Source organism: Scheffersomyces spartinae (assembly GCF_019049425.1).
Source record: "Scheffersomyces spartinae strain ARV_011 chromosome Unknown scaffold_8, whole genome shotgun sequence".
Classification (NCBI taxonomy): Eukaryota; Fungi; Ascomycota; class Pichiomycetes; order Serinales; family Debaryomycetaceae; genus Lizanozyma; species Lizanozyma spartinae.
In genome coordinates, this window is record NW_025065055.1 from 87,968 (window position 1) to 112,241 (window position 24,274).

General features: G+C 39.8%; 9 protein-coding genes across 9 annotated transcripts; 3 read left to right on the forward strand and 6 right to left on the reverse strand.

Annotated features, from left to right (window-relative positions):
• Positions 1 to 67: 67 nt before the first annotated feature.
• Positions 68 to 1,471, reverse strand: CAG1 (guanine nucleotide-binding protein subunit alpha; the record flags this gene model as incomplete). The annotated part of the gene is made up of 1 exon (XM_043195486.1): positions 68 to 1,471. One exon carries the CDS (start codon positions 1,469 to 1,471, stop codon positions 68 to 70), a length of 1,404 nt encoding a protein of 467 aa, XP_043049659.1.
• A 385-nt stretch (positions 1,472 to 1,856) lies between these two features.
• KQ657_004821 (uncharacterized protein) lies at positions 1,857 to 3,125 on the reverse strand (the record flags this gene model as incomplete). The annotated part of the gene is made up of 1 exon (XM_043195487.1): positions 1,857 to 3,125. One exon carries the CDS (start codon positions 3,123 to 3,125, stop codon positions 1,857 to 1,859), a length of 1,269 nt encoding a protein of 422 aa, XP_043049660.1.
• Positions 3,126 to 3,702: 577 nt separating this feature from the next.
• KQ657_004822 (uncharacterized protein) lies at positions 3,703 to 5,175 on the forward strand (the record flags this gene model as incomplete). Its single annotated transcript, XM_043195488.1, has 1 exon — positions 3,703 to 5,175. The coding sequence occupies one exon, from the start codon at positions 3,703 to 3,705 to the stop codon at positions 5,173 to 5,175; it is 1,473 nt and encodes a 490-aa protein (XP_043049661.1).
• A 49-nt stretch (positions 5,176 to 5,224) lies between these two features.
• Positions 5,225 to 6,145, reverse strand: PCL5 (Pcl5p; the record flags this gene model as incomplete). The annotated part of the gene is made up of 1 exon (XM_043195489.1): positions 5,225 to 6,145. The coding sequence occupies one exon, from the start codon at positions 6,143 to 6,145 to the stop codon at positions 5,225 to 5,227; it is 921 nt and encodes a 306-aa protein (XP_043049662.1).
• A 1,539-nt stretch (positions 6,146 to 7,684) lies between these two features.
• On the reverse strand, positions 7,685 to 9,582 carry BIO32 (Bio32p; the record flags this gene model as incomplete). Its single annotated transcript, XM_043195490.1, has 2 exons — positions 7,685 to 9,113; positions 9,578 to 9,582. 2 exons carry the CDS (start codon positions 9,580 to 9,582, stop codon positions 7,685 to 7,687), a joined length of 1,434 nt encoding a protein of 477 aa, XP_043049663.1.
• Positions 9,583 to 9,612: 30 nt separating this feature from the next.
• Positions 9,613 to 11,988, reverse strand: PAN3 (Pan3p; the record flags this gene model as incomplete). The annotated part of the gene is made up of 1 exon (XM_043195491.1): positions 9,613 to 11,988. The coding sequence occupies one exon, from the start codon at positions 11,986 to 11,988 to the stop codon at positions 9,613 to 9,615; it is 2,376 nt and encodes a 791-aa protein (XP_043049664.1).
• A 601-nt stretch (positions 11,989 to 12,589) lies between these two features.
• On the forward strand, positions 12,590 to 13,114 carry CNB1 (calcineurin regulatory subunit B; the record flags this gene model as incomplete). Its single annotated transcript, XM_043195492.1, has 1 exon — positions 12,590 to 13,114. The coding sequence occupies one exon, from the start codon at positions 12,590 to 12,592 to the stop codon at positions 13,112 to 13,114; it is 525 nt and encodes a 174-aa protein (XP_043049665.1).
• A 313-nt stretch (positions 13,115 to 13,427) lies between these two features.
• KQ657_004827 (uncharacterized protein) lies at positions 13,428 to 15,296 on the forward strand (the record flags this gene model as incomplete). The annotated part of the gene is made up of 1 exon (XM_043195493.1): positions 13,428 to 15,296. The coding sequence occupies one exon, from the start codon at positions 13,428 to 13,430 to the stop codon at positions 15,294 to 15,296; it is 1,869 nt and encodes a 622-aa protein (XP_043049666.1).
• Positions 15,297 to 21,739: 6,443 nt separating this feature from the next.
• Positions 21,740 to 24,259, reverse strand: ZCF32 (Zcf32p; the record flags this gene model as incomplete). The annotated part of the gene is made up of 1 exon (XM_043195494.1): positions 21,740 to 24,259. The coding sequence occupies one exon, from the start codon at positions 24,257 to 24,259 to the stop codon at positions 21,740 to 21,742; it is 2,520 nt and encodes an 839-aa protein (XP_043049667.1).
• Positions 24,260 to 24,274: the final 15 nt, after the last annotated feature.

Consider the following 24,274-nt stretch of genomic DNA (forward strand, 5'->3'; position numbering starts at 1 on the left):
TTATAATCCTGTTATTTTAGTCTATTCTAAATACATTTGCATCTGAAAAGAAATTACGTAATCAACTTTAAAGTAAGCCATTCTTTTCTAAGTTCTGGGTGATGATAATGTCTGTGACTGCGCTCAAGATGAACTTCATTGATTGAGTATCAGTCGCACAAGTTCTATGAACATAGATTGGTTTCTTAGTTCTATTCAAACGTAGAAACCCTTGTTCAAAAAACGTAGCAGCAGTATCAACATCATTCGCGGTTCCGGTATACTCCGGGAAATAATCTTTCAAATTTGATTTAGCCAATTTCTTTTCAAATAAATCAATCTTATTTAAAAAGAGTACAAATGGCGTATTAGCAAACCATCGTGAGTTACAGAGTGAATCAAAAAGAACAATGGCTTCATGCATTCTGTTAACCAATTCATCTTCAAAAAGAACTTGATCATATTCACTTATGGCAAGCACAAATACCACCGCTGTAATATCTTCAAAGCAATGAATCCATTTCTTTCTCTCGGAACGTTGACCACCAGCATCTAATACTTTAATATTATAATTTTTAACACTAAGATTAGTTTCTGTAATCCCGGTAGTTTTAATTCGTCCATGAAGAATATCTTGATCAGTGCATTGATAATTCGGGTTTGCAAATCGTTCTATGTTATCAAAGTAATAACTTGCATTTGTTTCCAATTGAAATTCATTGGCTCTTTCAAAGCATTTCTTGATCCCTGTATCGTATTTCCATAAATTCGTAATTGCCTCACTTATATCATTTCTCGTATAATGAGTTTTTTGCTCGTATTTGTGCATATCATCATCATCATCATCATCATCATCATCAATTTCGGCATTTGAAATCTCATCGGCTTCTAAAGCTTTGAAAAGCCGAGATTTGGCTTCTTCACAAGTTGGAGTTAAAAGACCTCCAGATCTTGAAGAAGAATATTTGGGTGGAGGTAAAGATTGTGGTTGTTCCTCCACAAACCCACTGGCCATACCCGTTGACTTCAACCTTCGTTCACTACGATAGTTTTTAGAATATCTAATAACATATTCGTTAAGAAAATCATTCCCTCCAACAACGCTAGTATCCATTTGTCCAAAGGGATCTGTCACAAGTAAGATATCTCGATGAATAGCCAAGGGGGACAGTACATCATCACAATCAAGGGGGATATGTAACTTTCTAGCTTGTTGGAGTAGAATCTTCATGGATTGAATGGCATCTACCCAAATCACTTGAGTATACTGTTTCTTTTCTCCATCTGTGAACCCGGAAGTATGAAGAAGTTTAAGTTGCTTAAGTACAGTGGACTTACCTGATTCGCCTGCACCTAAAAGAAGAAGTTTGATTTGGTTTCTGTCTCGAAGCTTAGACTTCGCCAATTCCTTATCAATGGCATCATTAAGAAGTCTATCTTGACTGAATGGATCATTGTCAAAGTCGTCAGGAGAGCTGACTATACATCCCATGATGAATTAGAGAGTCTAAAAAAAAGACAATTTGTCAATTACATGTGGGTAGCTTTTTTTTTGGTCAGAACCTTCCCCTTTTAACAAATAATCTTATCTCCTAGGGGTAGAGTTTAGTATTACTCATATTTGAAACATGATAATGGTATGCTTATTTTCGACACTATGGATGTGTTAATGCTTGCAGAGTTTAGCTTTGCAAGTGGCTTATTGTTAGTATCAAAATTATCCCATGCCACTAACAATTGAATAATACATGTGGTAATTGAGATGTTTCAACACTTCACCACATGGATCCTGATAACATAACGTCCGTATTCATGATAAGGTTCGGTCACGTGCGAGCCACGTGCGGCATATAAGGAGCTCCATCAATAGGTTCCCTTTACCACCAACAAAAGCCAGCGACATAAACCACTATGACAGCTATCCCTGTGATAAGGGCATCACGAACAAAGTGTAGTAACTTGTAGCCCACCCTATGTAATGGTTTCAGAGTCACGCTATTAGATTCCTGATCGGATCTAGCAGCACCAACAAACGTACGTCTCTTCATAAGATTGATCACTAATAATATTACCCCGGATAATACTGCCAAAGTAACATAGGAGAAGATGTTATAATACGGTTTCTCAAGATAGCATTGGTTGGAAGTATATGTGAACCCTAAATCTGGAATACTTCCATATGTTAGCAATTGCACTGCGGGAAACTTTATCCCCATGGCCATACTAATGGATTTGACAGTGTATTCTATGACTCTGGTCAGCTGTTTAGTTTGAAAATTGTGCAAAATATGGTCAATCTTACAGTAGTCATGATCATCACCAGAAAATATAGCTATAGGTTGAATGGCCTGAAGAATTTCGTCAGTTACAGGTTCATCAAGAATCAGTTGGTATTGATGGCCCTTGGTGATTGCAAAAGGCAGGTTCTCTCGAGAGTTTGTGCAAGGTTTCGCTACCGGATCACGGTATAACGGTACATGAGTAAGAAGAATTCTTAATGAGGGTCTTTCTTTGTTGTTCCTATACGAACTAAGGAACAGCATAGCTTCGTTTTTGATTATTGGATCTGGACTTGAAAGCAGAGGTCCATCAACTGTAACGAAATCTATACCATTAATGTCAACATAGGTGTTAGGGGCCCCAAACACCATACCAAATCTTTCTCTTGCTGTTTGTATAAGTTGATGGCCAAACCCGATATCGTGGTTCCCAGCCACATTAAGGAATACGTTACTACCATACTTGTATCTCGGATCAATGTCAAAAATACGATTGAACCGGGCCACTTGAGTGTCGAAGTACTCGTCCAGCGAGCTTCGTGCACTGTCTAGTAAATCGCCAAGGAAGAAGATAAAATCTGGTTTCAATCTATTTAGTAAGGCCTTATAGTTCCGGTGGAGATACATGTCCACTGTATGTTGTGACACCTTAAGTAAGAAGTCACCTCTTCCGGGGTACGTGTGGCCATCTATAAGTTGAGGATCTGCTACCAACATGACTTTGGTAAACATACCAGGAGATGAATGTTTCAAGTCAGGATCATTTATATGGGTATCAGACCAAGTACATTGGGAGACCGTAGAGTTTGGAACGTAGACTTCGTGATAGTAGAACATTAAGATCCATGCTAAAACAATTAGACCCATTAATTTAAGGGATTGTTTTTCTTGGTGGATCATGATGACTATAAACAGGGCGACATACAATGCAATCTATTATAAATATCACCCAAGTGTCGTAGTAAGCAATGGAGGTTGTTCATTGTGTACTTCGGCAGTAGACCATCTTGCGATCTTGATCAAGTGTTCTGAGATATACTGCGACACTGCGTAAAAGTAGTACTGGAAAATATACAGCATAAGGTGATCATATGGGTATTACGAAACTTATATTTAATAGACTAATACAATACAATTGCAGCGATGGCATTTGTACCACTAAGGTCATGCTAAACATTGTAAACCTGTGACATTATAATTTAATGTGTGTATGGTGTTAAGCTGATCTGAAAGTATGCTCATGATGATATACTATACATCTCCGTACGTGATGATCTTGTAGAGAATATGAATGACAAGTGTAACTTCCATTGATGTGTCAACTGCTTAATAATATTTTGTGCCGCAACTTAACCCCGTACATACGTACGATTACATTAACACGGAAATAAATCTCGTATAGTCGTTTCGAGATCACAAATATAGTCACTTTCTTCCCCCATCAATGGTTTCATTAAGTGAGTTGATAGCGGCAGCAGCTATCCTTGTCTCGGTATATATTGTCCGAGAATGGTTCTTAAGTCAAAGAGACGTCCATCCTCTCTACCTTGAAGAACAGAGTTCAATTGAGCCTACCCGGCTACCAGACGAGAGTGCCATATACAGAAGCAATAAGCTAGACTTACCCGACAAGCTTCGTATAGGCTTGGATATTCGTTACGACCACTACAAGTTGAGAAACGGGAACTTGCATGATGTCTGGGCCATCTATGCTAACACCAATGGTGGTAATGGAAAACTTAGCATCAATGACAAGACCCTTAGTGTCGGCGCTTTAAACTATCGGGTAACCAAAGTGTCACAAGCGTTGAAGCTTCGGAGGGTATCAGAAGTGGTGATACCCTTCAAGACGTATCAGAAACTTGGGTTCCCTCTTTTAGCTGTGATCTTAGGAGCATTTGTACTGAGCATCACCGTCCACATTGTTTCCGGTGATGCAAACATTGAAGAAGAAGATGGGATATTAAAGCTTATGCTGGTGAGTTTGGTTGAACAGTTTGTGACGCTGGCATTTGGCGGACCGTTAGAGCCTTCCAATGAGTTGAACGAGTTTCCCAATGCATACGATCCAGCTGACGATAAGGGAGCCTTTTTGAAGGTTAGCATTAAGAAACTCGTGTTCCAGACTACAGTTGAGTATCAAGTGATCAATGCCATAAGTGCAATTGCAGCCACGTTGAAACATCTACCTTTCAACCATGAGTTAAGCAACAAGGATAAGTTGGTGATAGTCCAAGACACCGATGCCGAGTCCATGGAATCTGTAGGCAATGAGATTGTGAAGCTTCTTTGTGGGCTAACTGCTGCGTGTGGTGAAGTTGCCATTGTTAATGATGATGTTTGCGACCCCTTAGAGTTGAAGCCCACTGTCATGGTTCTTCCCCAAACTTATTATCTGACGTTGGCCTTGACCAATGGGGCAATTATTCCCGGTGGATCGTCTTGGCTACTGACCCTAAGAGAAAACCTTCTTAGTAGAGGCATCATGGTCACTTATGGGTCCAAGTTTGCACCTCTTCGGTTAATATACGTTCATAAGCCAATGGGCTATGGAATGCACCCTTTGATTGAAGACTCCAACCAAGCCAGAAGCTTATTCCAAAGTCGTATAGTTGTGGAACACACATGGCTGACGATTCTTGGACCAGTGCTTGCCACGGATTTCTTTGACTACCGGGTATTACCGGTGCATGTTCGAAGCTACGGAGCATTAAGCCAGAGTCTAGAATTTAAATTGGTGAATGTCAATGATAAGATGGAAGGGACCATCAAGACCAGAGGCTTCACTATTGGGAAACTAACCAATAAAAAGAATGGCATGGTGCAACAAAACTCACAAACTGGTGGGAGTGATGGGTTTATGCCCATTCCATTACCTTCTAAATTCGGAAAGGATGGAGTTTTATATGTCCTTTAAAAAAAGTATGTATATATATATAAAGCTATATGTCTCTATATGTCTTTATTTATACCTTCACCTTCTTTTGTAATGAACTATCCATATCATCAATGTTGTGTTTCTTATTGAATAAAGATTTAACTTCTCCAACAGAAACAACTTTTGTATTGAGAATGCTGTTGTAATAATCAGTGAATTTGATTTGGGTATACTTCAAGGTATCCAATTGTAAGTTCTTGATCAAATACGTCTTCCACAAGTTCAACTTAACTCCAAACAGCGTGGATTGCATGTCTGAGAATTGAAGATCATTCGCATACAAATCGTGTTGCTTAACCACCAAATCATAGCCCAAAATGGCCAAAAAGTTACACCAGTTATTGTACAAGTGTTGGTCAATGAAACAGTTGTAGTCTAACAATTGCAAACAGTCCCGTTCAATGGTTCTTAAGGTTTGTACTGTAAATCCACCATTATCCGAGTCCGAGACTCCACAAATCTTTAACCAGCTTTTGAAGGAAAAGTTATAGTCCTGGTTGAACTTAGAAGCAAGAATGATTAACCCCAAGAAAAGAAATTTGGGAGACTTGCAAAGGGAAAGAGGAAGCTTGCGACCTCCTTGAATCAACTTGACAATGTAAAAGCATGCCAACTGTAAGGACTGGATTGAAGTGCGAGAACGGCGTAAGATCTCCACTATGAAGAACCGTAACTCTGGTTCAGTTGAGAACGTGGGGTAAATCACCTTAAGAAGGGAAACTGCAGTGTTTGTCAAAATCAAGTTGAACTGATACTTGTTCAAGTGATCATTGTAGTACTTGAAACTTGTTGGGGAAAGGATGTTAGGACCTGAGTGTGAGTCATGATTCTGATGATGATTAAGCAAACCAGTAGGTGGAGGAGTCAAATTTTGGGGTGATAGGGTTAAAATAACCTGGGGTAAATTGGCCACGGCCAAATCCGGAGTGGAGTCTGGTGAAAGTGCCATTTAAAATATATAAAGACAGCAAATGAAGTTAATAATGATAAAAACAGTAATAATAGTAAACAACCAACCAACCAATTAAATAATAATAAGAATAAGAATAAGAATAATAAAAATAATCACAACAATATAATAATAGAAAAAGTCAAATACCCGGTAAGTCTTCTAGAGGAAACATATCTTTGGCATATGGTGCCTCTAAGCGTTAATAGACATGACGACGATAACTAACAAACAAGAAGACGAACAATAATAAGAATGATAATAATAGATGGAGTAAAAGTTGTTGTGAGAGAACTCTAGGAAGTGCGTTTGTTTATTTTCAGTTTGGATATAGGGTTCCTTATTAGTTGACCAGCAAAAGTAACCAATAATAGATAAGAAGAAAGGAAAGAGTAAGGAAAGAAGTAGTCGAAATTGTGGCTATTATCTGTTCTTTATATTGGATCCGACAGTCCATCCCGTTGACTCACCATTCTATGGAGAACCGGCTATTTGCAGGAAATTTGTTCATTAAGCATCCCCATTTAGTCATCTTTGAAATGTTGGCTGACGTAAGCACACGAGTCGTGACTCACCGCACTTGTTGGTTATTTCTTTTAAGTCACGAGCTATTGCTGATATTCATCTCAATGCAGACACTTGAACACATAGACTTTACATTAATACTCATGTACATACATACATGCAGACACACGCACGTAGACATTCATACTTCATACATGCGTATAGTTATGAGTGCTTGGCTATTTGCCGTTACCTTCGCCCACCATCATCCAATTGGGACAGCGCACGCCTATGGCTGCTACTAATTTCGGAATTCAGTTCGGGTATTTAAGTTTTGGTAATAAGGATTAGTGGTTCAAGTAGGAACACATAAATTAAATAAGCAGTAAAGAAGTATACCACTATGATCTAGAAGGTTGTAGAATATCATGACAGTGGTATGAAATTTACGCTGGTAATAGACTTACAACGATGTGAGGAGATTTACGCCGGTAAGAGATTTACTAACAATACGAAATGTATTGTAGATCAAGGAATAAACAGTAGCGAAGTTTAAGACTATGAACAAGGGTGTCAACATCCGGAGAACAAGTACTAATGCAGAATTACACATTGCTGGTACATAAACTGCAAGCAGGGTGTAGAAGTTTATCCGACTTAATGTTCAACCATATATTCAAGAGGAGGGAATGTAGCTTATTGCTTACAGTTGATTCTTATTAAACCTCCGAGCACAATATTAGTTTGTAACTATTAAAAGGAGTCTCACCAAATTGTTGCGAATTGTCTATGAATTTTAAATATACTCCCAGTTGTAAATTACATTTGTTACGCAATTCGGTATCGCTAGCAATTCACAACTTGAAAGTTTTGAACTTTTTCTAGACTCTATGGTGCTCGGATTAACTATGTTCCATAAATCCTACATATATTCCATGATGAGAAATGTCGCGCTACAGCTTTGAAGGGTAATAATAATACCCCTTAATCAAAACACAAACTTATTAATATACTATCGACAAAATTATTATTATATTAAATAGCACCTTCGGCCGTCAAGATTTCAACATATTCTTCAACAGATTTAGTGATCCGGGTAACAATCTCACTCACATCGTCGTCAGTAATAGTGAAGTTAGGAGCAACAGAAATATGATCACCATTAACACCATTACATCCACCCAAGCCCATAACAGTTACCCCGTTTTTAAAGCAAATATCGGTTAAAGCATGACCAACATCCATTTTTGGATCAAAGGGTTCCTTAGTGACTTTATTTTTAACGAGTTCAACACTCCAGAATCCTCCAAGACCTCTAACTTCTCCAACAATAGGACTTGATTCAAGCAGTTTAGTCAATTTCTTACCTATTAAATTACCCTTCTCAAAAACATTCTTAGTCAAGCCAGTTGCAAGAATCTTTTCTTGAATTTTACGAGCAACATAACAATTCAACCAGTGACTTGCATATGTTTGAGCTCCAATAATGGTACCTGAACCTTCAATGTAAGTATTCTTAACCTTTGGAGACACCAATACTCCAGCAATGGTCACGTACCCTGAACCCAAGGTTTTACCAACCGTTTGAATGTCAGGACCTTCGTTGTCATCTAAAAAGTTTTCCCAACAGTTTAACTTACCGTTAGGGTTACATCTTCCGGTTCCGCACATGACTTCGTCTAACCAGAGCAAAATGTCGTACTTGTCGCACAACTTGCGGATGCCCTTGTAGTAGTTTGGAGGAGGGACAACAGTACCAAGCGAAGAACCAGGAAGAGTTTCCAATACAATGGCAATGATGGTGTCCGGGTCTTCTTCCAAGATTTTCTTTTCATAAGCTTCAAGTAATCTATCACCGTACTCTTCCAAGGTTTCATCTTCCTTTTGGTATCTGTAAGGGTACATAACAGGCAATTTGGGGGTCTTTTCGTCAGCGACAATAATACTTTTGAATGGAGTAGTTCTAGACCCATGAGAAAGTGACATAGCACCAATTGTATAGCCGTGATAGGAGTTTTCTCTGGATAAAAACTTGGTCTTCTTGGTGTTGCCCTTCTCCTTATGGTATTGGTAAGCGATCTTCATACCGTTTTCATTAGCTTCCGAACCAGAACCGCACCATAACGCAGCAGCAAACGCGTCCTTGGGACTGTTATCAATATAGAACTTGGCCAATGCTTGAGCATTCTCATTACACATGGTAAGAGGGAACGAATAAGCAGACTGCTTAAGTCCTTCTTCATAGAACTTTGCCACATCTTCATCGCCCCATCCAAGGGCTCCAACAGCGGCACCGGTCATGGCATCAATCAAGACACTGGTCTCGCCAGTCTTGGGGTCGGCAACACTGATTGTCAGCCCCTTACCATTAATGATGTGAGGCACCTTGTGGGCAACCTTACCTTGGAACAAGTAGTTGACTGATTCTTCTGCAACAGTCATGATAGTAGGAGTGGTAGTGGTACTGGTCAATTATTACAAGTCGTATTATTACTGGTCGTAATATTAATTATTACTAGTGCTGATAATAACAACAGTTTATTACATGACAGAGATTTGACCTCTTTATATACTTTTGCAATCCCGATTTAATGGGATTGCATTCCCTACTCCTGATACCCAACTTGGAAGGTCCAAGTTAATTGGGATAATCATCACTCCTTGACTTGTCGCATAAACCTTTCTATACCGAACCTTGCAGCCAGTTTCTTATCGTAAGCGCTTCACGCTTTCGTATACCTAAAACAGAAAGCAGGTAGAATATGACGCCACTACCCTTTTTGGGATAAGCGACAGAATTTAACGGTAGCGCCAGGGTTCAAAAAGAATATATGCTCATTCGGCCTTGAATTGTTCCCAATTAGGAAACCCTAGCCAAAATACATTGAGCCATAATAAAGTTGTTTGATCTTAAACTTCTACGTAAACACCATGATTATCTTCCAATCATCTTTAAACGGGATCTAACCCCGTGTAAGCTGTCTGAAAACGGAATCTAAAAGATCGCGGATCTCTTTGAAACTAACAATGATGCAACTCTTTTGGTCTCGACTTACCAACACAAATCTCTCATCAATCCCAGCATCTAATTTATTCAAAATTGTAAGAACTCGCGAGAGATCAACAACTGGCTTGCCCATATCGTCGTATTGCATGAACACGTAATCTTTAAAGAGTTTTAAAACATATTTGCTTCCATTCTTAGCGTACTCTTGATTGCCTTCACCACCATTGGAATTACCACCATTCCCTCCACCACCACCACCAGGTAAACTTGAGCTGCTATGATTCAGAGGTCCATTCCCACCACCATTAAGATTTCCATTGGAAATAATGGGGTTTTCTCCTTCGAATTCAGGTCGATCTAAAATAAAGTTCAACTTGCATATTAATCGGAATAGCCTGGCATTCTCTAATTCACTACTAAGTTGGGATTCCATAAAATCTCTTTGATCTTGGACATCATTGAAATATTTGATCATTTTAACTGCAAGATATTGTTCAATAATTTGACCAATGGAGTTCACTTGGTGAGAAGAAGGATTCAATAATACGGAAATAACTTCAAGTAATTGTTCACTAAATCCACAGGAAGCTTTGATAATATTGTAAATTTGAGTTGGCTCTCCTTGTCTCTGACTTGGTTGTAATAATAAGGCAGCCAATTGAACAATCAATGATCCAAACGATCTGATATCTTCAACACGTAATCCAGACACATAGGTTGCCAAATTCAGGTTCAATATACCACGAGAATCTAGTTCATAATTTAATACATCATCAACTCCACATGCAGATAGCCTTATTCTATTCTTGGATGTAACAATGATCTTGCTAAGATCAAGAGATGATCTAGCAACCAATAATTTCTCATGAATCCCTTGTAAAGCATTGGCAATCTGAACAATATACAGCCACAATAATTCCTCAGTAACAGGCTCGTTGGAATATGTTCCCTTTTTAGAATGTAATTCCATCAAAGTCTTTGCTTCTGGATAATAATCATACACAAACACCAATGATGCCTCATCACCAAACACCATAGTGGTAAATGCATCATGTAACTTCACAACATTACTGTTTGTTAAGGAACTCCATTTATGAATAGTCTTAAATGGAGTTTCACTGGTAATAGCAAAATTATGGTCGATTTTCCGTAACACATATGGGTTCCCATCTACTTGAGAAAACACTTTATAAGTGCTTGTCCTTATACCCCAAGTACTTGACTGTAGATTATAAGTTTTGTCAATGGGGACTAAAGAATGGTAGACATCCACATGTCCGGGTAAGTTGCTGTGGGTTAATGTTTGAAGAGTTGCTTCATTCTTGCGATGTAATGACTCTCGTAATTCATTGGGGATGAACAAATGATTGGCATTGGTTTCATGTGGAGGTAATTGTATAGTGAGTCTTGGAGGAGGTGCTGGAGCGTATAAATGATATGCTAATGGATACGAACCAACATTATGATGTGAAGGTCCCAGAGCAAAATACATATCTTGAGTTGCTGTAGAAGGTACCAGGGAAGTACCCAGAGAACTAGGCAAGTACGGGTTAATTGAGGCAGCAGCACCAGTACCCAAGGGTTTCTGGGGATGGATTGGAGGTGTTACTGGACCCATTGAAACCTGGTACGTTTGTCTTTGTTGCTGATTTGGAGCTAATTGGGACGGCTGCATCAGTTGATGTAGTTGTTGATGGAGTTGTTGTTGTTGTTGCTGCTGCTGGTGCTGTTGTTGCTGCTGGTGCTGGAGCAGCTGTTGCTGATGTTGCTCTTGTTGAATTCCCATCTGTAAACCCTCATTGTCATCGTTAACGTTTAGACTCAGTGGCTTGAAAGAAGGAGTAGAGACATTAAACTTCTTTATCCCACCACTATTATCATCAGAGCCAGAGGGAACAAACACCGGTATATCTGCCACCTTGGGAGAAAGTGTAGCAAATTTATTGGACAAACTTGAAACACTTGCGGCGTTTGATGTTGAAGGTTGGAAAGATGGCGTGTTGAAGTTGTATTTCCGTTTAGATTCAGTACTACCACCCACAACCATAGTTGACGATAAGCGGACTGCTGGAGATGAAGGGGAAGCAGGAGCGGAGTTTAGTTTGAATGTTGCAGCAGATGCAGAAGTTGTCCCAGTGGTTGCCGTAGCAGTTGCCGTAGCAGATGACGGTGCAGTTGAACCAGAAGTTGACGTTGTGCTTGAGTTGGGTCCTTTTGTGGGTTGTCCCTTATGATGACTGAATACACACCCTTTGTTTTCGTATTTGCAATAGCCGTAGATCAAGATGTTCTTACAGGGAGTATCACGTGCACTTTCTAGGTTGAAGTTCATGGTGGCTCAATCAGAGCACATGAAGGTGTTCATGTTATTTATTAGTATTAATTGATGTTTGGGTTTGAATCTGTTGATTTTGTTTTCGCAAGTCGCATGATTACGTAATTATAAGTATTAAGCAAATACAAAGCCAACTCAGTGATACTGTGATCGTAAGAAGCCATTAGTGGAAAATGAACAGAACGAGTGTCTTGTTAGTTATATGGATAATATAAGTACGTACCAATTATAGTAGTGGATATATGAAATTGCACACTCATATGTGTAACAATCATGGGCTTACTGTAGTAACAGCATGTGCGCTACAGATAAGGACAGCATGTGCGCTACAGATAAGGAATGTGTGCCATAATAGAGGTAAATATAGTTCTAATAGTTAAACTTAGCCAAAATAAACACTAAGATTATTTTGGTAATGATCAGCAGACACTATAATACCCAATTTATGGTAGTTTCTTTGATAAACCCATATTCCAGTCTTACGTAAGCATACACAAATTGTTACGTAATCATCATTGGCCCTATCAAAACCGTATGCCAAAAGTTACTAACTATAGGAACACCTTACCTCTCTTTATACAAAGACAAATCAAATATTATGGGAGCTTCATCATCCAAGATATTGGATACCCTAATGGAGGGGACCAATTTCGATAAAGAGGAAATCAACCGGATGAGGAAACGGTTTATGAAATTAGATAAAGATGGAAGTGGGACCATTGATAAGAATGAGTTCCTTGCGATACCTGGGATTCTGTCCAACCCCTTAGCTACACGTCTTATGGATGTATTTGATGATGATGGGAACGGAACCATTGATTTCCAGGAGTTTATTACCGGGTTAAGTGCATTCAGTGGGAAGTCATCCAAATCGGATAAGCTTACGTTTGCGTTCAAGTTATATGATGTTGACAGAGACGGATATATCAGCAATGGAGAGCTTTTCATAGTGATGAAGATGATGGTGGGGAAGAACTTGAAGGATGAAGAATTACAGCAAATTGTTGATAAGACTATAATGGAAGCCGATTTGGACGGCGATGGGAAGATAAGTTTTGAAGAGTTTGAAAAGGTCATTGATTCGAAATCTGTCGTTAGTTCGTTGACACTTAACTTGTTCTAGACTGCTCATACATCCTGGTTAGTCAAGAGCAGCTACAGAGTTACGGCGAATGTTATAGCGTATATTTCAGTACGGAGTATATTTCAGCACGTATTAAGAAACAGTATATCAAGGAACAGCATATCACAGCACAGTATATTACAGCACAGTTTATCACAGAACGTTAAAGCAAACTGTAGAGCACCGTATAATAGTGTGCCGTAGTCCTATAGACCGCCCCGTACTGTGGAACCAGTTCAGTGCTGACTGTACTGTATATACTACACCTAACCCTATAGCCTCACACTTATCTTACTCTACACTCTTCTTCACCATGAACGGGTTCGAATCAGTGAATCTAGACTCTACGGTTCTAGATGAAGGTCGTAAGGAGTCAGCGTCCACAACGTCTGATGAAGAAGACTTGATCCCTCACGATTTCATTACCAGTGAACCCATCAGTGAGTCCAGTGATTCCCATGTGATACCCGGAGGTCTAACTGACAGTGATGAGGACAGCCACGAGTACAGCCACGAGTACAGTGAGGATAGCCGGCTCAATCTGATCGATGATCTACTCACATCCACTGTGAGCAACGATGCTTCAATGGCTGATCCCTCTGTCATTCTTGACTTCCCCAAGCCTCCAAACATAACCCATTCAGGTGAAAACATGGTCCAGTTCATGCTCAGCAAATGCCAATCGTTGCAACAGGAATTGATCGACACTACAAGGCTACAAGACGTCTACATCAATGAGGGCAACGACAACTTGGACCAAACAAGACTGAGGATTCAAACGTGTCTAACAAAACTATCGGAAGCCTACTGCTCCCTCCATGAGCTCTATCAACGGGAACGAAACTATGTCACTGCCACATACGCTTCGTTCAACCAATGGGACCAAAGGAGAGCCAAACTCTTGGCCAAGATTTCGGACATCAAGAGCACTTCAAGCAAATACGGCAACAAATTGGCCTCTTTGCTTGACGATTCCATAACTGTTGATAACGAAATTGCTGAATTAGAAAGTAAACTCTCAAGTCTCCGCAACAAGAAGTTGGTTCTCAATGCAGAAATCAACTCCACAAGTTCTGTTTTGGAGAGTAAGACATCAAAACATGTGACGATGTTTCGAGATCTTGATCAAATGGGATACGAAGCTTTATTTTCTTTCCTCAATGAACTGGGGGTCTCCGAGGGTCAGATCCATAACATCATCGACTACGCAACCGTTGATGTCACCTTTATGAATAAATACAAAGCTTCCAGCAAAAAAGCCCAAGAATTGGCTCAAAGTAACGATACAATCAAAGGGTCAGCATCAAATGCCAACTCCAACTCAAAGTCAAAGCCAACTTCTTTACCTCCACCACCTTCCACACCATTATCACCATATGAAAAGGGGTTCGCCAAGGGCTCAAACAGCTCAAAGAAGATAAGAAACCGCGTGCTTGCCATATTCCAAACCTACTTGCCTAATGATAAACATCAACAATACCAATCCACTGACCATCAACTTTCTTCATCTGTTCCTCACATACCAAAGACTAATGAATTGCAAGTTGACGACGAACAGAATACCATCTCGACCAAATTGAATCTAGAACCAATCCTCCTACTTCTAAAGCACAAGGAACAAGCTCTACAAGATTTGGATCTTCAAGCCTCGAAAATAGCTGCAAACTATCACCAATGTGAAAAGGCTTGGTCAGACTTGCAACTAGTTCTAGCACTGCAAGAACGGAAGCTCTTGAGTTACTTGGAAGCTTCCACAAACATGCAAGCTGATGGAGTAAAGAATACAACTGTTTCAATCATCGAAACCTCCATCAACCAAATCCAAAGTACTTTGGAACGCAATAACTTTAAAGAGTTTGACCCCACTTTGAAGCTTGCCATAGTTAACGAAATTAGAGCACTCATTGCTGCTATTAATCTAGTAGCCAATGTTGATCTTTCCAATAGCTTGGCCTCGTTGGCTCGTGTGGGTATCTCGGAAGAGTGGCTCCTTAATGACCATAAAAGTCAACACCAATACACTAACCTTCGGGCTCATGAAGAATCCACTACAATATCAAATGATTTGACTTATTTTGGGATTCCTCTGGTCAACAACCTTGTAATGAATACAAATGATCGTGATCTTGTTCCTTCAGAAACATTTCTTGTAGGAACAAGCAAACAAATAAAGAAAGAATGAATGAAATGAAAGTCATTTCGTCTTATTTATTGAACTTGTTTGGTCTTCTTCTTTTGATGAAGATCGACGGAGTCTTGTTGTTGCTCTTAGTACGAGAGTTTTCGTATCCCTGAGGTTGACCTCGAGGAGGAAGAACCCCTTGTTTTTGAGGAACCACTTCTGAAGATGACCCAGTAGGAGGAGGAGGAGGAGGAGGAGGTGGTGGTGGTGGTGGTGGTTGTCCGTTCTGATGATAACCTTGCGATTTCATCAGCTGCTCTTTGGCTTTGGCAATGAAATAGTCCTTTCTCTTTGAAGGGTATTTGGAGTTGGATGAATTCGAGGTATTATATTTGGGATTACTACGGAATAAATCCAGTTTGACCGAGTTTGATATATTGTTATCGTATGGTTTTGAGGACGGATGATGAGTATTCCAACCTTTCTTGTATTGACCTCGTCTTACCCATGTATTATTATTATTATTATTATTATCATGATTATTGTTATGGTGCCTGTTTTGGGGCATTGAATCCTGCCTCCAGCTTCTAGAATCTTGTTGCTTATTTGTATCACCATCATTATAATTAAAGTTTCGAATATTTGGAGCAAAATCTGCTTCAATTGGTTGTGGTTGCTGTGATATCATAATAGGTTTCTTTGGAAGTTGTTGATGGCTTTCAACCACAGCTCCAGAACTTGACGGAAACTGAGATGGGTTCACATTTTCATTGAATACCTTTGAATGCATACTAGTATTGATACTATTATTAATTATATTATTAGTATCAGATGCTTTTGGTAATTCTTCACCTGTTGTCTCCATCGAAGTTTCTTCATTTGTTGTTGGGCTTGGGCTTCTCTTGGGGGGCTTCTGCACAAATGGTCTCTTCAAGAATCCACTATATGCTTCACTCAAAAAGTCACGTTCTTCGGCATCCTTAATCAAATGGTTCCACACTTTGTCTCTCATCAAAGACGATTTATTACCAAGAATCCAAAGCGATGTCTTTGCACGAGTAAGTGCAACATTCATACGACGTATATCACTCAAGAACCCCACAGATCCAGTCTCACTGGCTCGAACACAGGAAATAATAATGATATCCTTTTCTTGACCTTGGAACCCATCAACAGTATTGAAATCAATTTCATTCACAATTGTTGGACCGTATCTTGTAGTGAAAACCCGTTTAAGAGCTCTAATCTGCTCCTTATAGGGGGAAATAATACCCAATCTCCGGGTAATATGTTCATCAGGGAAGTCCGTCTCTAATTTCTCAACCATCTCAAGTGCAACTCTTGCTTCCATAGAATTGGAGAAGGATTTCGTCTTATCATTCTGTTGATGTCTACTGGTGATATCAAAGAATCTATAAGGTGAAAACGGAGTTACCGAATGCCATGGCATGGTGTTTAAGACCGCTAAATTAGGTCCATCATGTAACTTGCCATGGTAGAATTCTTTACTGGGGAATTTGGATATTTCAGGATGCATACGATATTGAGTGTCCAAGAGATAAACCGATTCAGGGTTTTTCTTCTGCATTCGGACAAACAAACTCTGTTCATAGTTGAAAGACGCTGCAGCTTGAGATAAGACTGTGGGTGGTAATTGGTTCGGGTCACCAACCATAATACATTTCTTGCACCCATATCTCAAGGGGATAAGGGCTGAAAGCTCCACACATTGACACGCTTCATCAATGATCACTTGTTCAAACTTCATAGACAAACTAGCTAAGAAATCATGTGCAGAACCTGAAAGTGTGGAACAAATTATATCGGCAGTCGTCAAGATCAGTGCTTGAATGTTCCGTTTATCGATTTCTCGAGTACGATATGCAATTGAAGATTTTTCTCTTTGTTCATCAAGTAGTTTGGCTAAATTGTTTCTCTTTTTGTTGATATCCCGTAACTTGTTTTCAAGGTCCAGTCTCTCGTCACTGGTTTTGGCATGATCCAATTGAGCTCTTATGGCGTTCCGTTCTGTAACACATTTGGTATGTTCAACTCTAATTGTAGGATCAGGAACAAAATCATTTTGTTTCGTTTGTAATTGAGCATCAACCAACTCTTCTAAAGTCAAGTCTCTAACGGCTGCATTAACAACATCACTTCTCCCCAATCTAACTACCTTGGGAATTACAACTTCTCCTCGGTCGTTCATCACCCCCAGCCGCAAACGAACCAATAATTCGTCAACGGCAGCGTTACTAGGTGCACACACAAGTATTTTGGGAGTGATTTGCTTTGTTGTCGTCTTGGTGTCAGCAGCATCTGCTTGAGGAGCTCGAATGGCATTCTTACTGTGCATCTTAGATAACGAATACCCCGCAATACTAAGAATGGTCTTGGTTTTCCCAGTACCTGGAGGCCCTTGAATTAAAGAGAACCCAACACTATCGTACGATCCAAGTACCGCTCTCGCTTGAGAATCGTTAAGATTGTAAGCCTTCGCAACTTCCGTCATGGCTGTGCTGTCAACATTGATAGGAGAAATAGGTGTAGCCTTAATAACGTCGTGGTATAAATCATAGTATTGCAAGCCTCTCAAAGAAGTGTATTCTCTTTCCACAGTAACCATTTGCATCACCTTCATGGCCATTATCACCGATTTCGGAGTCAAGGCTCCCATCATTACACCTTGGGGGAAAACTCGTAACGTAATGTCCGCAAACTCCATGTTGGCAGACTTCACTTCTCTCACCTTGGCCAAACAAGTGTTTGTCGTTGGGCTCTTTAAATATTTTATGGAGTCATTAACATTGGAAAACTCTTGCCCATTCCCATGTCCAAGGACTAACAAATCAGCATCACTAATCTTCAACACCGCCAAATCTGACTTACGAATAGAGGCATAAACATCAAAGAAACCGTCAACACTGGCTCTGCTTCCCACAGTAATTTGGAAAGGCTTTTCTTCTTCCATCTGCTTGGACCGTTGAATCCCCTGCCAACATTCAAGAAACAATAATGGCTCTGTGGTTTTGATATAGTCTCGAGCATCGTCATAAGTATCCTTTGTCATATTGTAAATGTTGGTATCCTTAGTAGGGAAGTCATCTGTAACGTTGTAGTTCCATTTCAAAATAGAACTGTAAAGAGGTTTTAAGTTCACATTCAATCTCATTCTCATGTTCTCTTCTTCCTTCTGTTTCCTGTCTGCCTTGGATAAAGAGTTGATCTTCATAATTGGCTTTCCGTTGATGTCAAGCTCAATCACCTTGGACTTCTTCTTCTTATCAACAAAGAGATCAGAAAAGTCAACTTCCTCTTCACCTTCAGAACTATCACTGTCAACTCGCTTCCTCTTTTGAGTCGCAGCATATGAACGTCCAACAACCACTTGCTTGTGGTTAAATCCTGATGGGCGAGGAGGTGCTGGATCAAAAGATGGTTTCTTAGGGAGTGGTGGGACTACCCCTCTCGAACTGAGAAGATCCTTTCTAATGGAATCTAAATTAGACGTGGGCATCTTCTTAGGTTCAGGAGCGGTGGGTGGATCTTTGGTGTAGACACCAAATCGACTTAAAGTTTGCTGCTTGGGAAGTCGTTGATGAGTTTCGTACTGATACGTCGCTTTGGGTGTAGTCTCTCGAGAAGAGCCACTATTAGCAGCTGCAGCTGGAGCTCTCAGAGCTTGGACTTCATCAATAATAGATTGAACAAGTTTAGCGTCAATCTTCCTGGCTCTATCTAAGATATCACCACATTGTTGCTCTGTAAGTTTGTTATTATATTTCTTTGCTTTGGTTCCATATCTAGCAAATGCTTCAACAAACTTGGAGCTGATAGAGATTCCCAGATCCTCTGCAAGATCAAAACCTTTAAATACCAACAGAACACATGAATTCAATAAGGAAGGGTCCCCTAATCGAAGCCAGGTAATTGCATGAAAAAAGGCATTCATAAACACTAAAAACATCCGTTCAATGACATCTTTCTTCTGAGACAAATCTAAAGTATCAACAATGTTTCTAAAGGAATCTAGTAAAGAATGACTTAAATCTAAGGTGTCTCTAGTAAATTCGACCAATTCGTCCAACTTATAACGACTGGCCCATACCAACGTTTGACGGTAAATCATCGACAAAAACTGCCAAGCGTCTGACCAAAAGTCTTCAATAATGCTCAGATGAATTTGCACATTGGGTAATTGAATAATCACCCCTTCCTGAGGAGAAAGTAACACCTGCACAACGTCCATCATAAACCGGACATTCTTGGGACACTGTTCAAAAGCTGCAATTGCGGTAATGGTCGTCAAATTATAATTAATTGAAACCAAGGTCTGGTTCATATTATTTCGGAGTACGTTAGAAAGCGATTCCACTGTACCACCGTCTTCAATCGCTCCATACAATACAGCCAAAGCTTCCTGTCTAATTTTGGGAGAGAAAATACACCCAAAAATACCTGACAGTGATTTATCCAGGCAGATATCATTTATAACCTCTGGATCCAACAAACTTAACTTCTCCAAAAACTTAGAGATATAGTCAAAAATTTTCTCCACTGCTGCATTATGGTAGTATCTATCTGTGCCCTTTGTCACTTCCAAATCCTTCCTATTATTAAACATAATTATACTGGCGGCCAGTTGAAACGACTCAACAATGTCTTTGACCAAAGTTTTACCACCCTTACTCATGCCCAGAATTGGTATGTTACACAATTCTTGCCAAAGAATAGGGAAAGTATCATATGAGTTTGGTTTCTTATTATCGTTGTCCTGAAGTAAAGCGGTATTGTGAGCCAAAAACCTGATATCAAAAGCCAATGCCAGTTTTATCAAAGCTCCAAATTCTAATGCGAATTCTGAATCAGAATTACCAAGAGCAACACTGACAAGCCATTTAGCCAGAGTATCCAAGATCATCCTAAGTTCGGTACGTTTGATCAATTCAATGCCTAATTTAGGGTCTCTGATGTCTATCAGCTTACTTATTTCGAGTGAACCCTTCAGTAATGCTATGATCTTCCCATATAAAAGGGAAATAAGAGGAGACTCGCTTTTCATGGTCAGAGCTTCCTTCAATAAGAATCTTATCAAGGTGACGAGACATTTGAACCTTTGAGATTCGTTTAAAGTAGTGGGGAGGATGTCCATCCACTCCAAGCAATCTGAACACTGCTGAACACTTAAAGGTTTCCCGTTTATTTTCTGTTGACGAACACAGTTTAAGAATTCCTGATTCGTAAGAATTGGGTCAGTGAAATGAAGGTACGAATAAGGCGTGATATTCTTCCAGAACTCATTGCCCAATATCAGAAGATATTTCAGAAATACAAGCAAAATGGAGTATAATGGAGCTCGGGGGAAAGAAGCAACATGACGATGAAACACGGTAAGTGCCGGGAATAAACGGACATCCATAAGCTCACTCATGACTTCAATGTCTTTTGGAACGTTCAATTTAGTTAGGAATGTATCCCGGCCAATCAAATCTATCACTTCTAGCAAGTTATTCCAGAACAAGACTCCCTTATCCTCGGTATAGTATTTAGCATCTTGTATCTTATAGAAGTACTGTGTGATGACCGATAAGGTGGCTTCTCCAAGGTAGGAGACCTCACCATTGCTGCCCCCACTTCTAAGTCTCGAAATCAACTTCAATGCCCACTCTCGTAAATCCAGATCATCACCAAAAAGGAAATCTATCAACGACGGGTATAAACAAATTGTCAGGTCAATCAACGGGGTTGTGGTGTAGCTGAATATTAACTCCTTAAATTTCAGTTGGATACCAGGAAGTTCCATCAACATTGGAGACATCAAACACGCTTTTAAGGCATTCATAAGTTGTGGGTTCTCTTTATTAACTTGATTTTGTTTGACGGCTTCATCAATTGTCTTGGAGATCCCTTCGAGTTGCCACTCAGCCAATCTCTTAAGAAATTGGTTTACCTGTGCCACGGGGATCTTCCGATCAACCGCAAACGTCTGTCTAAGTTGAATGACCCCTTCATTGAATTGATATAGACAGTCAAAACACGTCTTCAAGCTACGCTCAAAATACGGCGTCAACTTGTTGAGATGGTCATTGTTGGGGAACGAGAATAGTATAAGAGACTGGGTCGCGGCAGGTCGAAGATTAATGTCCGAAAACCAATGCTCATTATCTTTATGTTGTAACAAGTATTGTAGACATTGACGAAGTACTACTGTTTGAAGGTCATAGTTAGACGGTTCTCTTTTGGAGCGGTCTATTAACAGGACAATGTCACTACTTGATAAGCGTTCGCCTTCGCTCGTCATGTCGGGAATAAGACGGATGTCCCGACTGAGATCTATAAGCTAATGAAGAAGAAGAAGAAGAAAAGCGTAACAATTTCAGTATTTGTGATCCCAATTTGATTCCTATAAAGTTTTATGCTACAAGAGCATCGCAAAGTTGGTGATAATTATATGCAGTAAAAGTTGATACACGTTTTTCGCTGTGTTCGGGGTGAGTTTTTAGTCACAATAATGTAACATCAATGTCTAATTCTTCTGCGGCATCGAACCACGTCTCACCCGTACGCCAACATCTTTGCATAATAACAAGCCCCTTTTTAGCGTTTGCATGACCCATGTCACTTAGCTTGGAGAATCTATCAAAGAAGAACTGTTGGTAAAAGGGATCAAGTATTTCGCAAGCTGCACTGAAAGAGCAGAAAACAGTACAAATTTCCGCTGGAGATTGGGAAACAATATTTTCCTCCATATTTTTAGCTATTCCAACTGCAAGATTTTGAATAATTGAAGAAGTCCGAGGAATTCTCAAGACTCTTCGATAAAGATTAATTAATCCCATATCTAAAAACAACTTGTTGGTTGCTCTCAAGATTTTATTTTGTTCAATTAAACTTGTAAGCTTAGTTGATCTGGGAGACCCATTTTCTACAAACAGTTTTCTCCTTTGAGCCCTTCTACGAGCTGTTTTGTCGATCATTTCATCCACAATCACCTGTCTTCTTTCTTCACCCATCTCATATAACTCCACCATATTATCTCTTAGTTCTAGAGCTCTTGCTATCAAGTCAATAGGAAGTATGGAGGGATCATTACCTTCCTCTTCCACAAAATAACATCTCTTTCTTATTAAGTGAGTAATCTCGCTGAAATATGGCAAGAACCGTACATCAAAGCCCATAATGTGGTCAATGTCTCTTTTAGGTTCACTTGGATCTTCAGAGGCATTGATGGAACAAATAAAATTGGCAAGCTCATAATTCCCTTGTTCATCCAAATTCGTCAAGTATAACTTTTGGGATTTAGTGGCACTCAATGCTCCTATGACATCCAAATAAGCAAACCATCGGATCAAGAAGAAGTTTACGTTCCCCTCACTAACAGTAAATGTTTGATCTGTAGTTGAAGATGACAGAGTTGATGAAGGAGTGTCTGCTGTTATGGTAGAGCTTCTCTGAATGCTTAACAGTGATGCTCTGGCATTGATAATCTGTCTTGCGCCCACAGCATGGGTCCTATGCTTTTCTAAATCTATGGAAGCAAACAGCTCATAGCAGGCAAGTAACATTACTGTAGCCAAAGTGGCATCAGAAGTGGAACTGTCTTTGTTTTTCAAAAGCTTAATTAATTCGGTACAAGACCGTTTCAACAATTGGTCAACGATGGTTTGAGGAGCATCCTGTTTGCCAATGATACTTGACTTTACTTTTGCGGAAAATGCCAACAACGTTGTCAAAACCGCTGGATATTCCATAGCCATTTGGGGCAATAAGACTTTGAAAGGATTCTCATGGTAAAGATATGCTGGAACAGGCACAAGATGTGCTGACCCCACGTTAATGAAAAAGTGAAGTAGATGACGATAATACGGCACCTGTAGAAGAAGTTCCGGCAACGGAGTTAACGATGGAGGGATCAGGTTCAAGGCATTATCAGCTATTTGATAAGAGTCATCAGCCATCATAACTTCCATATCATCACTGATATAATTATGATGAGTCGAATTATTGTTATTATTGTGATTCACAATGATATCATCATCATCTTCGTAACAATGACTATCGCCAGCTGAATTGGGCATCCTGGAGAATAATCTTATAGGAGCCTTCTGAGGCGAAGCTATATCCAATGTTCCCTTCTCTTCAGGCATACACTCTTCGATCTTTGCTAAATCTGCTGAATAGTTATCCATGTCCAATTCCACTATTCTTGGTGAGAACCCTGTTCCCATAGATCGTGAACCTGTTGCTGGGTCTATGGGTGATGGTTGTGCAGGTGTGGATACGTTGGGATCATCTAATGATCTCGATATGAAGCTCTGGAATATCTCCGAGTTGGCCAAGTTGAACAGTGACCCACCACCTGTGACCTTCTCTAATGCTTGAGAGAGGCTTTCCATACCATGAGAGATATCTTGGAAGTTAACATGAAGATTGTTCGATAGTAGATCAGTTCCAGACGGACTAAAGAAGTTGTTAGGGGTACTGGGAATATCACCATTAATGTCATTATTGGCTGGTAGTTCATTATTGGTTGGTATTTCATTAGTATTGGTCGTAGTAGATACGGTGCTTGACATGGGTTCACTTTCTATGCGAGTCATTGTTGATGGAGACTCAAACTGCCATTCTATTGGTTCCTGTTTGATAATCGTCTTTGTAGGTGATGCATAGGGTCCCTGTTGAGTTCCATTGAATGACTGTACTACAAACTGTAGACCATTCAGATGACATGGGGTGCTAGCATTATTTTTATTGGTATTATTATTATTATTATTCATGGGATAAACATGCTGTTGTTGCTTCCTCTTTTTTGTGCCTTGATTCAACTCGGCGGAATCTCGTTTCTTCTTAAATGGTCGACCTCCCCAGGTAAGTTTTAATGAATAGTCACAGTGAGCCTTGACCTTGATACAATTGGAACAAATAGGCTTAAGTTCATCGCATTTGATCTTCACTCGTTTGCAGTTGTGACATCCATTCCGTGAACGAGTTACCTTCTTCTTAGCAGGTGCATTGTCACTCATTGATACTGTATATGT